Raw genomic sequence first — 13,673 nt, forward strand, 5'->3', positions numbered from 1 at the left:
GATGATATTATATAGTGGTATTGGCTGATTTATAAGAGCTGCTGGGAGATTTGTACTGTAACGACAACTCTCATAGATATAAAATCTTAGGTATAAATAAAGCCAGCTTTATGGATTAATCTATAGGAATAGGTAGGAATGGCAGGATGGCTAATGGGTAGCGAGTAGAGTAGGGTAGTAATAGTAAATTTCGCCAATCCATTTTCATATCCTGAAAAACCCCATACTGTAATAGAAAACCGCTGCAAGGAGTAAGAGTAGGTACTATATTTGGTTTCTATTTTGTAACTTCACTTCATGGAGGTGTTCTGGTGTTCCAGTCCAAACATTGAAGGAGTCCAATCTTGTTTATAGTTAGTGGAACTCTCGGTAGCGAGTAGCGACGCGCAACGGCGCGGCGATGAGTTCCTAAAAAGGCTAGTTTTTTGCGGTCTACAAGCGAAACATTTAATCAGATATTAGTGACTTATCAACGAGACTTCTCTGTATAAGTACTGAACGTAAATAAGGGATAAATGCATTATTTAATGGGATTGAAAATAGTTAAGTAAAAGTTATCATCAACTCTTTCAAGACCATCAGACTTTAGACTTGATAGTCAGTGCGATTTATTTCTTTGTAATTTTTTAATAGGTAAGTACCGAAGTACATAGTTTAAATTCTGTACCTTAACCTTAATTATTCTTCCTATTTGCTACATGAAAATTATAGGGTAGTTTTAATGTATGTACAGTCAGCTTAAACGTAACTAGGTACACGTATCATAATGGTTCCTCTACACGATGGGCCAACGCCGGCCACTCCAAGGGACGCATTTATGCGTTAGAGGGAGCAAGTGATATTGCTATCTCATTCTACCGTATGGCTGCGTCCCTTGGAGTGGCCGGCGTTGGCCCATCGTGTAGAGGAGCCATAAAACATGTGAATAATGTAGAGCAATTGTAGAGTGAAATTTCCCTTCCTGCTCTTCGTATTTTCCTCGTACCTAAATGTGAAAATGAAAACTGTCATAAGCAGCAAGCTTATGGCAACTACCTACGTATAGGTACCTACTAAGTTTGACTGTGCCATCGAAGTTGTTCCTTTAACAGTGACCTTCGAAGGAAAATGGATTGGGGGGTGTAATCTAGGTTTAAATTAACTACTTAATTAAAAAAAGCGGCCAAGTGCGAGTCGGACTCGCCCATGAAGGGTTCCGTATTTAGGCGATTTATGACGTATTAAAAAAAACTACTGACTAGATCTCGTTCAAACCAATTTTCGGTGGAAGTTTACATGGTAATGTACATCATATATTTTTTTTAGTTTTATCATTCTCTTATTTTAGAAGTTACAGGGGGGGGGGGGGGGGGACACACATTTTACCACTTTGGAAGTGTCTCTCGCGCAAAGTATTCAGTTTAGAAAAAAATGATATTAGAAACCTCAATATCATTTTTGAAGACCTATCCATAGATACCCCACACGTATGGGTTTGATGAAAAAAAAATTTTTGAGTTTCAGTTCGAAGTATGGGGAACCCCAAAAATTTGTTTTTTTTTTTCTATTTTTGTGTGAAAATCTTAATGCGGTTCACAGAATACATCTACTTACCAAGTTTCAACAGTATAGTTCTTATAGTTTCGGAGAAAAGTGGCTGTGACATACGGACGGACAGACAGACGGACAGACGGACAGACAGACAGACAGACAGACAGACATGACGAATCTATAAGGGTTCCGTTTTTTGCCATTTGGCTACGGAACCCTGAAAATGTTTAGGTAAGTAGGTTTCATCTAGATATTTTTTACGCATTGTTAAAAAAATCCAAAATACCTAAATGATAACGAGGCATATCATTATCGTTACGTGGAGGGTAGCAGGCAGTAGGGCACGCCACGCATGTGGCGCGGTGCCGGCGCATCTGGTGGCGGGAGGGGAGCCGCGGGGGCTAAAATTAGTGCAGAGCGCCACGTGCGTCTACAGTCCGCGCCCGACCTCCACCACGCACGCTCGTCGCCCGGGCCCTCCGTGTTTACAAGTTACAAGTTTACCACCGCCACCGGCAATAGAGGCCCAGCGCTTCGCGCAGTGTTAGTGTATCCAGTGACCGTGGCCGTCGCGACGGAGGCAGTTCAAGGAATGCTCATGGCGGCCGGCGAGCCGGAGGGGCTGCTGGCGTTGGGCGCGCTCCCCGGGCAGAAGGACACCACCTGGACGAAACTCTTCGTCGGGGGGCTACCCTACCACACCACAGACAAGAGCTTGAGAGAGCATTTTGCGGTCTATGGAGACATCGAGGAGGCAGTTGTTATCACGGACCGGCAAACCAGTAAAAGTCGAGGATATGGATTTGTGAGTGCCTTTATTTATTTTGCGGTTTCAGTCAGTCTTCAGGCGTATTCAATACACTGAAAAAAAATGATTAGGATACTATGTAAAAACTTAACATTAGTTATTGCATCCAATATGTAACGTACTTACCAATAAAAGAAGTCTTTCAGCACAAAGGAAAGCTGTTAAGTTTGAATTTAGAAATGGCTTCGTATTGTGATTGTAGAGCGAAACAGCGCGCATATCGCACGGTTAGGAGCGTTATCGCACCTCAATGCTACTAACATACCTACCTAAGCCACCGGCAGCTACGTGTGTATAATGTATTCCTATACCTACAAGCTGTATCGCAAAATTACATCAAACACGGAAGTCGTGCCCTCCCGCGCAGGTGGCTTGTGTCGACTCGAGCCAGGCAGAACACTCCTGAATTTGACACTTCAACGTCGATTGCCAAAGGTTTTTGGAATTGCTTTGAAAAGTCCACGTCATGCTTGCTTGGAAGAAAATAAATTAGTAAATAAAACACTTGTAGCTAAAGAAACTTTGTTTATTAAAATGTGTAGTCTACCATAGATTTAAGGAGCGAAGGGGTTTTTGTCGTTGTACGACCAAGTGGAACTTGTGTGTGGACCAAGAGGAACTTAGTTTCCAACTTATTTCGCATAAACAAAGGCACAGCATGCATATAAACCTCATACAGCGCGTAAATTATGAACACTCACGTTTCATGATTTCACGACTGAAGCGAAATGTGAATGTCGATGACGTTTGTTTTTCGCTCGAAAAAGGAACAGATGCAAGTGAATTGTGCCATTTGTTAAAAACTGCGTGAATATAATAAATTTGGAAGCTTTGCAAGCGGCGGCCATGAGAAATGAATCACAACCCCATTTTCAATTCTCGGGCAGGGTACCGCAGGGACGGGCGAGGGATGTCCGTTGCACCCCTGTGACATAGAATGGCTGTAATAATCGCAATGCACCGCGCCGACCCGAAGCCGAACTTTCGACGATAAATTGTGGGATTTTCAGCTAAATTATGTATTGTAAAAAGTTCCTACAACGGACAAAATCATTCATGTTTATAATTAACTTCGTATTCATAGGTAGGTAACTGCGCAATAACGTTAAAATTGTTTTAAAACGGAAAAGTACACATGGATATTTGATAGGTAGGTATTTGCAGGAAAAATAAGTTTTAGTGTGGGGAATTCGACTCCACGTTAACTATGCAACCTTCAGTTGCTGAAGTCTAACGTAAACCCATCCTTAAGAGAATTCATATCACCTTGAATGCTTCTTTATATCTTGACAAATCTAATTAAAACTAATAAAAATCATGTTACATAATGCAAAAACATTTTCATTTTCTTTGCATAAGCTTCCAATTAAATGCCTTTCAAAGTACAGTCGGAAGCTGAGCTTAAGAGCCTCTTAATGTCACTGAAGCCTTTACAATACGTGTTATTTTCCCTTGAGTGGAGGTATACTTCTGCGGTGGGTTGTGCCTCCGGAATGCTCGCATCGGCGGGCGTGCTGGAGTGGCCCCGGGAAACAAAAGACATCCGATACCGTGCGGGTGGCTGCGCTGCGCCGTCGAGAGGGAGTGGGAAATGCACAGATGTGCCTCCTATACTCATATAAAGCTAGATTAGAGCTGGTCTCCAGAAATTAGCCTTAGAAGAGGTTTACTCATCATCAATGATCTCTACACAACTCGGTAGATTAATTTGAACAACTAGCGAACTTTATCTGATATTGGGAATTTAATTTATCTTAACTTTACGTTAAGATAACGCTCACCTGGGATTTTTTAAATAAAAGTACCACGCGTTATTCTCATATGAAGGTATCCCTATCGCGATATCTGAAACGGTCTTAAACACGTCTTAAGGGTAGGAGTAGGACCTTTGTTCTCGTGATCTCCGCAATAATCTGGCCTAATCTCTTAATAGAATCTTAGCAAAACAAAAGAAAAAAAAAGTTGACAAACAGAATACAAAGTTAAGAAGTTAATTTTGAGACATCATTAGTTTATCTCCAAAGCAAACCAAGTAGACAATGGGTCGGTATTCATTAGCAGTTCTTAAAAAAATGGCATTCACCTATTTACCTTAATTAAATTACAGTGAATTTAATCATCAAACCTATTTTAAATCAGTTAAGTGGATCATACCGACTAAACCATCTCGACATTACCATATTAGAATAGTTAGGGTTGTTGACACATGTTGAATTTTATAACTAAATCTTGTAGATAGAAAATGAGCAATTTATCACAATACATTTTAAGTTAAAAAAAACCGGCCAAGTGCGAGTTGGACTCGCGTTCCAAGGGTTCCGTACATTAAGTCCGAGTCACGCTTGACTGCATATTTCTAATAGGTTTTCCTGTCATTTATAGGTAAAGAACTATTTTGTGTATTTTTTTCAAAATTTTAGATCCAGTAGTTTCGGAGATAAGTGGGGGGGGGGGGAATGGTATTTTTTTTGCCTATTTTCTTGAATAACTGCTAAACTATTAATCCTAAAATTATAAATAATATATATTTGAAATCCTTACAATGAGCTCTTTCATTTGATATGTAACACGATATAGTTTGAAAAACTTTATTTTTTAATTTTCTCATTTACCCCCCAAAAATGGCCTCCATATTTAAAATTCATTTATTTACGTTACACGTTCATCTTTGGGTCACAAAGTTACATACGTGTTCCAAATTTCAACTTAATTGGTCCAGTAGTTTCGGAGAAAATAGGCTGTGACAGACGGACGGACAGACAGACAGACACACGAGTGATCCTATTAGGGTTCCGTTTTTTCCTTTTGAGGTACGGAACCCTAAAAATATGGGAATAATAAAAAAATACAAGACCTTAAAGTTTAGTTTCGTCAGTAAAGTACGGGTGCCAGACTTATTTGACCATCATTTGTGAATTTTGTATTGCTTTAAGACAGACATTTGATCCTCAAAACAAACCTGATCGACTGATACCATTCATAAAAAAATGTCAAATACCCTATTAGGTACAGTCCGTCTAAGCTAAGCTAACTTTGCAGTTGCACCAACTTGAACAAAAGAAAGCGAGGGAGTGACATTATAAGTGTCATTCGGACTTTACCTAATCTTATACCTTTAAACGAGCAATTCTTGTTTATTTATTTATATATATATATTGGGGATCTCGGAAATGGCTGTAACGATTTCGATGAAATTTACTATATGGGGGTTTTCGGGGGTGAAAAGTCGATCTAGCTAGGTCTTATCTCTGGGAAATAGCGTATATTTGAGTTTTTATATGTTTTCCGAGCAAAGCTCGGTCTCCCAGATATTATTATTTTTAAGCTACATATACAAATTATACTGAACTGATTGTAAAAAAAAGTATTCTTTCTGTTCTTCGTAATAGGATGAACCTTTCTTGCTTAACTTCGTTTTCAATCTATTTACTAACCAGTGGCCCACCACTGTTGTCTGTTAAATAAATAAATTAAATTAAATTTAAATTAAGGTCCAATGATTTATTATTTTTGGAATTGATAAGACATTTTTCGAGTTCGCTATTCAGTTGTAGGTAATCGTATCGATGTGAAATGGGTTTAAATAACAGAAGCCATTACTTAAGTCGCATCGCGTTCAGTCGGCTACGCTACGGGTGACTCGACTCTACTATGGTTTCTCTCGTGATCTGTTAGAAATAGAAAGAATAGAAACTTAGTTCACTTTCTCTTTTATCGAACTAACAATAAGGATGACTCACGCTATGATGGGTGATCACTGATCATGTTTATTTTTTATTTTTTATTCACTCTATTTATTTTTCATCACAAGTTAGGTTGTTTATAATATGGATATAAAAATTATTTTTTATTATTATTATTTAATTATTTAATTAATAAAATATAGTGATATTCTTAAATATAATCATAGCCCCGCAAAACTCAACAATGAGTTTGACTGTGGGGTAAAAAATATAGATGTGATTTTTTCTATAGACAACTGAAATTTCGGGCGCCTCGGCCCGGACCCGGATCGTTCTAGCGTGAGCAAATTTATATTAGTAACCATCTTTGTTAAAATTTTGGTCTTTTAAAATAGGTTTTAATTACAGAAAATATTAATAACGTTTTGGTTTTAGGGTAACATTCCATTTCTGACCGCAGCTGCACTACTGGTACTGAACGCGTCGCTGTTACTGTCACTTTCCATAGTAAAATTGACAGTAGTGCAGCTGCGGTTGGAAATGGACTGTCACCTTTTATGTTGTTTGCCTTGTTCAAATCAGTTTACAGAGTTTTAAAAAGATAGGTAGAGTGCCACCTACTAGAACTACTAGATGGTATCGACCAGTTGATCAGGGAAATACATTATAAGTACAAACAGGTAAAGTCTTATCTTATCCGATTAGGTAATATTTATTAGTAAATGCTAAAACGATACTGTTATCAATATATGAAGGTTGTAATTAAACTCGAAGTGTGTAATTAATCTGGCCTTGAAAATGTTACTTCGATGCGGATACGTCGAATTAGCTGCAGACGACTAACCTAAGTAATATATAAAATTGACAAGTTACTACATAATAATAAGTAGCTACCCTGAACCGATAAGTGCCAAAATTTTGCAAGAAAACAGACGGCGATTATTAAGTTGCCAATTGTACCTCTAAGTCCGGCCGTAATATCTTAACGAAAATAGCCATGTGACTGTATTGGTATGGTAACCACATCATTTTCTGTCACTTTCTCGAGTCAATTTGGGCTCCCGTTACCATAAAAAAAGATAATGTGATTTAATTACGTTTTTGCATCACATCTCATTATGACTTGACATTTTATTATGACTCTACATGCACATGATTTCGCAGCAAACATTTTAATCCATTTTTAAGTAGCATGATAGCGAGAGAAGTCGATTAATTCAGATCAAAACCGGGGATTTATAAAAATATGCTTAATTATTACTTGGAGAAATTATAAACAAACTGGTCCAAAATACCTAAACAGAGGTTAGAACCAGCGAGGCGTGGCGAGAGCTACAAAGTAATGTTCACAGCGATTGGGCCGCTTGGATTTGGGCACGCCTCTCGACTCCCATCCGTAACAATGCGTTTGCTTATTTCATTTCGCACTTCTTCTAAGTAAATAAGTTAGTCTAAGCAAATATATTGAAGAATTATAGTCATCATATACTTAAATGTGTCAATGCTCTGAGTCTAAATCGATAATGGGCGAGTGCGTAGAAGTTTTGATCAGAAACAAACTTCCATGGAAGATGAATACCGTTTAGGGGGGAACTGTTTTGAGAGTTTTGAATTACCTTTGTAAGCAGTTACTTGTAATCTAGCAGTTAGTTTGTACAATCTAGAGGGAAATCTAGCAAATTTAAATAAATATATTTCTACATACACATTCCTTGTTCGCCCTTTCCGGCATTTATTTGCAAACAATTATATGTTGCTGGGCTGCTAATTTGTTTCACAATTACCGCAGAGGCCATTAGCAGCAGTTATCAACTTACCAATGATAATTGATAAGTTGATAACTGCTGAAGTCGATATATCAGCTGTAGTTGTTGATGGGAATCAACAAATATTCCTTTGTGTATAATCTAGAAATTTTATTTGTTGATAAATATCATACTTACCATGGTTCTTACTTCAGTTTTGAATTTTAAGCTTAGATACTCGTAGGGTACATCATATGAAGTAGGTCAAAGATTATAATTAGGTCTAAAACTAACACCTGATTCCTTTGTTAACTGTACAGGTTCATAATTTAGACGATTTATTTTCTTCGAATAATAATGATAATGACTCAACCGTACTTATTGACTCGACGTAGGTTTTGGCACGATCACAACTATAAGAATCATCTCCTGAGCATCTTCTATTGTTTACTTTTGATCTGCCAACGCGACAATTGGAACTAATTTCGAACCACGTTTTACGACACAAACTGGACGGGTTTTTCTAGGGAACGTGGTTTTAGCCATTAAAAAGTCGGCGAATGTGGGTCATTCCAGGACTGATAATTCCAGTGGTTACGTTGTTCCAATGTGAGGTAAACCAGTCTAAGTGTGACCTCTAGAATTCAGATCATATATATGTATACAGCTAATTATGTATTTGTTATCGGAGATCGCATTTTACTGGTTTTGCTAAGTCAAACTCTTAATAAACATTCCAGCTCTTTGGTTAGGCAAGGTGTTTTAACTTATCGGGTACCTATGCCTGCCACTTCGGTGGAATAATGCTAATTTTGTCAGATAAGTGAATTATGAAGGCTTCGTCACACAGGCGCGTTTTCCGGGCGGCGCGTGAGCGTTTTATATGTAAAAGCGGCGCGCCCCGCTCACGCGCGGTCCGGAAAACGCGCCTGTGTGACGAAGCCATTAGGCGATAGACCCATGCGCTAGCATTTTTTTTTGCACCATAATAAAAGAAATCAACTTATTATCAAGCGCAAACGATAATGAAATGGGTTAATAACGGGAAACAAATAGGTAGGCACGATCATTTAAATAATTTTAGAACCATTAGTAACTGCCTTGTTGTGTTTCATTTTACCCAATAAGTAATGTAGCCATGACATGAGTACCTTCTCTCACTTTAATTCCTTGTTAGTCTTGTTTTCTTTGCTAAGGTTGAACAACCTAACAGAAAGGGCGACCTGACCTTTTTTTAGGTAACAAAGGAATACTAAAAGCAAATAATACCGCGTCGCTTAAATATGCGTGTGGGCAAACCGATGCTTTCAGTAGCATTATGTTCATTATTTTATGAGTGGTTTAATCACCAGAGGGTAATGCGTAGCATATCGTATCGTATGAAAACAGTATAATCTTTCATAGAGAGAATTTCGAATTGTTTTTATGATAGCTCATGTGTGTAATAGGTATTTCATGTTATATTTTGTAGAAAGTTGCGACTTGGTTGCGAAAACATATCACATTTTGTAGTCAAAGGGGACTAATTCGTATTGATTTATCGTCCTGAAATTGTAGACTCCGTCTAAGTTAGCTTTGCATTACAATCATTGCTCTACAAGCTACAATTATTATTTTGTTAGGTTACAATTACCACTTTAAGATAATGTTTTAGGTCTCTCTGTCATATGCTCATGGCGCATGTCGAATGGAGGCCATTCGAGGCCAAGTTTTTAATTAGACTCTTCTCTTTCCGAACAGACTCTACAATTATTTTTTTGTTAGGTTACAATTAGGTACGACTTTAAGAAAATCTTATAGGCCTCCCTCCCATATGCTTCTGGCGCATGTCGAATCGAGGCCAGTTTTCAATTATAATTCTGTCGATTACAGTCATAATTCTACAAGCTACAATTATTATTACTTAGGTTACGTTAGCTGCCTGTAACTTTTATCGCCGCGTATCGAACTTTAATTTGCACGCTTTGACGAACACATTTCATTATACAGGGTGGCATTTGATACTTTATCAGAAATAATTATAGGTAATGTTGGTATCAAAGTTTATAACGTACTTCGTCGATTCGATTAGTTTCGAAATTATATGGCAACTTTAACCTATGATTTAGTGACAGTGACCCTTCTCGCGAAGTTGGTTGTCCTGACTTCAAAACAAAGTACGTGATATTTATCTGTCTGTCTGATGTAGTTAAATGTTTTATGTTAGTAATAGTTCTGCATATAAAATTTTGCTTCATAGGTATATTTATAATCAGGTGCTCGTATGCAAGTACTTTACATACCTACCTACGATTACAATACCGTATACCGTGCAATATAAGAACCGGTAAAGTGTGAGCCGCACTCGGTGGTTGAAGGTTTTGTGCTTTTTTTTTTCTTTATAAGTATTTGCTGTCTTTGGAACTTGCTACTTTTCAAAAGAAAGTAGCAAAGTAGAAGTAGGTACTTATACAAAACGTTCCGTGATTGTTTTGCCATTTAGGGTGCTAGCAAATTCGTAAGTACCTAATGCCGTTTTATCAAGGTTGTATCGTATTTTAAATGTAGGTATCTATTTACGTTTCGTATTCATATTTTGATCATTTAAAATTCTCTATTAAAGCTACATTCACAAATATAGGCGGGCAACACTATTAATATGCGATGGGTTTTTTACTTGCATTTTTGGTCGCACTATGAAAAACGAACTCATTTAAATTGTCAATCGAGTGACGTCAGGCCGCCGATATCCGGAGGTCATCAGACATTTTACTTTAGTTCAGTCGATTTGATCAACCCATCCGATATTATGTATTCGGACCAGGTTAATTTGAGCTTTGACGTTTTGAAACAGTGTGAGTGTTTGTATGAGTATTGGTAGCGGCGCGCAGAGCGGGGAGGGTCGAATAGGACTGGCAAGTTGAACAGTGGGTACGCAGACCTGGCTCATGTTTTCATTACAATAGGTAATACCGAGGTGTCCTCCAGCGTAGGTACGGTATGAAAATCAATTCAATCCAAACTCAACGGGCGCTGAAACTATCGGTTTATGCTCTATAATTGCGGCAATAAAGTAAAACTAGATTACAAAGTTATGACTACTAGAGTTATAGGTACACAATAGGTACTACTTTGGTTATTTTAAGCAATTAAAATTGTAGTTTGGCATACGAGCATTTATTAACGATAAGTCAGCTGGATGATCTGAATGCCTTTAACTATCAGAAACAAACAAATAAAAAATACGGCAGCAATTCCAACCTGTATTTGATTGCACCTTTTTATCGTCGTACCCAAGAAAAAGGCTAGAAACTGGAACTACATTGTATTAAACCAATGTTAAAAGCTATCTTTCAGCCGGTTCTATTAACGTAATGGCCTGTCCGGTGTAATCCGTTTTCCGCAATTCAAACAAACATGCAAGCTCTTTTTGTTCCGACTGCTCATCAATAATTTGAAAAGCTCCACGTAACTTGCTAGATGCGTCAATGAATATTTATTTGCACTATGAAGTGTCCCAATTTTGTGAATTGGTCCAAATGCTGAAAAGGAAATTTTGAAAGTTGAAGACTATGAATATTATGAATAACTAATAGACACAGAACATTTAGTTGGAACCTTTTAAAAAAGGCCATAAAATACTCTCACACCCTTATAATTTATGACACACGTACAACACAACAATTACCAGGAGAGGGAAAAATACAAATGAAAAAAAAAATCTATAGAGAAACATTGATTCTCATAGGAGTAACATTGACTCGGTGAATTTTGTAATGTTAATTTTTTTATTCGCCATAGTCAAGAGCAGGGATCGGATACCGGTATTTTTTGTATGGGAACGGAAACGGTATTTTTTCGTTCTTTGCTAATTACTTCATTTCTAATTGAGCAATCTAATAATACGAAGTCGTAACCTAAAAACACAACTGAGTCCTACATTTCGAGTATAAAATAATTCGAAAAATATGGTTATTTCTAAGTTTTTGCACAAAACCGGTTCCGATCCCTGGTCAAGAGAGTGACCTATATAGTTTTTCAGGTAATAATGGGCGACCGGTCAGCAGCAGAACGGGCGTGTAAGGATCCCAACCCCATCATCGACGGGAGGAAAGCCAACGTCAACCTCGCCATCCTTGGAGCCAAGCCCAGAGGGAACCTCGCGCCAGGTACGTGAAACCAAGACCACAAACTTCAAGTTTATTGCCAAGTAGAGTTGCAGCAATTTATCTTATAATTGGTATCCTACTTAATAAAGTACTTATTAAGTATTTTTTTTTTACTTATTTTCTCGTAATGCACGTTAATTATAAGATGTAATTATTTTTTGAAAAGATGTGTCCCGCCGAGTTTGTTGCCGGTCCCATATTGGGATACCCTCCTCCAATGGAGGGGGGGGACTTAAATCTTCTCGGGGCAGAGGTGTAGGGTTGGAGCCGGTCTACCTAGCTTTATTTGACGTTCATAAGCGCATTGTAATTATGCCTACTTGAATAAACTATCTTTTATCTTATCTTATCTTAAAAAATAAAACTCTTTAATTATTGCGGGAGTAATTTTGCTAGACGAAACCTAATACCTACTCAATAATCATTAAACATGCATTTTAGTAAATGTTATAAGAACTTTTAGGAGGCCAAACATAACCAGCCGTTATCATTCGTAATAGCCAGCACAGTTAGCCTATACTAATTATCGGAGATCAAAGTCGTAATTAAGAATGTTCGGAATATGCGTTGGAGCATTTTTGGAATTCCGAACGAAGGTACTCTGCTAGACAAATATGGCTTAGGCAGAATTTAAATGCCTAACTTGTAGTTTTATTTCTTTTTTTTTGTCGGGTGTTTTAATCGAAAACAAACCCGACTGTCGTTGTTTGAATTTTTATATAAATAAGTAATTTATACCTACGATCCCTAGTCATTCAGATTATAGTGTACAAAAGTTCAACAACAAACCATCAAATAATAAACTCACGACTTTATGACTACTATGACGTCACCTTCATTCAGAAGGGTTCCAAATCCTACAGATCTATCCATGTATTATATCAGGCCCCCCTTCGTAATTCATAACATAATTGCGAAATGGCCGTAACAATATTAGGGCCCGATTCGGATTTTGAAATAGACATCTATAAGATATCTTTTAGTCATCACCAAGATACGATAACGATATGTTTAAGATCTAACCTGTCAAATTTGACGTTTGCGCGATTCTGGAGATACTCTTGAACGATTTCCACAAGATATGGCTTAGAGATCTAATTCACATCTATTAGATATCTAACTCTAACGTAAAAGTGACATTGGTTGCCCGAATTGCGCTGCAAAAGAGAACTAGTTGAAATCTAAACTATAACGTATCTAGAATAGATCTAGTACGTGTCATCTCTTGTGAATATCTTGAAGTTCGAATACGGCAGTTAGTCAGCCTATCTGAATAACTTTAAATCTTTAATACGGATAGTTACGATCACAATAGTATCCAACCGTTACCTTGAGTCAATAGTGGCGAAAAGCTCCATAGTCTAATAGAATTAACATTAATTTCTGACATTTTGCTCCTGGACCTGTTTTTTATTTAATTTATAGTAATTTATGGTAATTAATTTTTATTGCAATTGTAATTAGTTTTATCCCCCATGTAATATATTGTAATTTAATCCATCTTAATTGAGTACCTGTCTGCATGTTAGACTTAAGTAACTCAACACCGATTAGTACGTAAGGTTTAACTGTTAGTACTAATTGTAAATAAAATAAACAAATAAACAATCGTAGGTACTTTTGTTCGACCAAGTCGTAGAACTTCGGTAATATACTCGTAACAATTTGTATCAAATCTAGTTGCGGGTTGTAATCAGAAACAATCGAATGATTAAGTATATAATATTGTTTGCGATAGATATTTAGCCCACTCAGCTTT

The 13,673-nt window shown here is 37.3% G+C and overlaps 1 protein-coding gene across 2 annotated transcripts in view; it reads left to right on the plus strand.

The window, feature by feature from the left end:
* Nucleotides 1-1,867: 1,867 nt before the first annotated feature.
* LOC134647303 (RNA-binding protein 38-like) overlaps nucleotides 1,868-13,673 on the plus strand; it is a 34,043-nt gene continuing 22,237 nt past the window's right edge. For both annotated transcript variants that reach the window (XM_063501592.1, XM_063501593.1), the window contains exons 1-2: nucleotides 1,868-2,335; nucleotides 11,788-11,914. In XM_063501592.1, the coding sequence (XP_063357662.1) occupies nucleotides 1,883-2,335; nucleotides 11,788-11,914 (580 nt within the window). In that variant the 5' untranslated portion in view covers nucleotides 1,868-1,882. The remainder of the gene's footprint in view (nucleotides 2,336-11,787; nucleotides 11,915-13,673) is intronic.

This window comes from Cydia amplana, chromosome 4 (assembly GCF_948474715.1).
Source record: "Cydia amplana chromosome 4, ilCydAmpl1.1, whole genome shotgun sequence".
Taxonomy (NCBI): Eukaryota; Metazoa; Arthropoda; class Insecta; order Lepidoptera; family Tortricidae; genus Cydia; species Cydia amplana.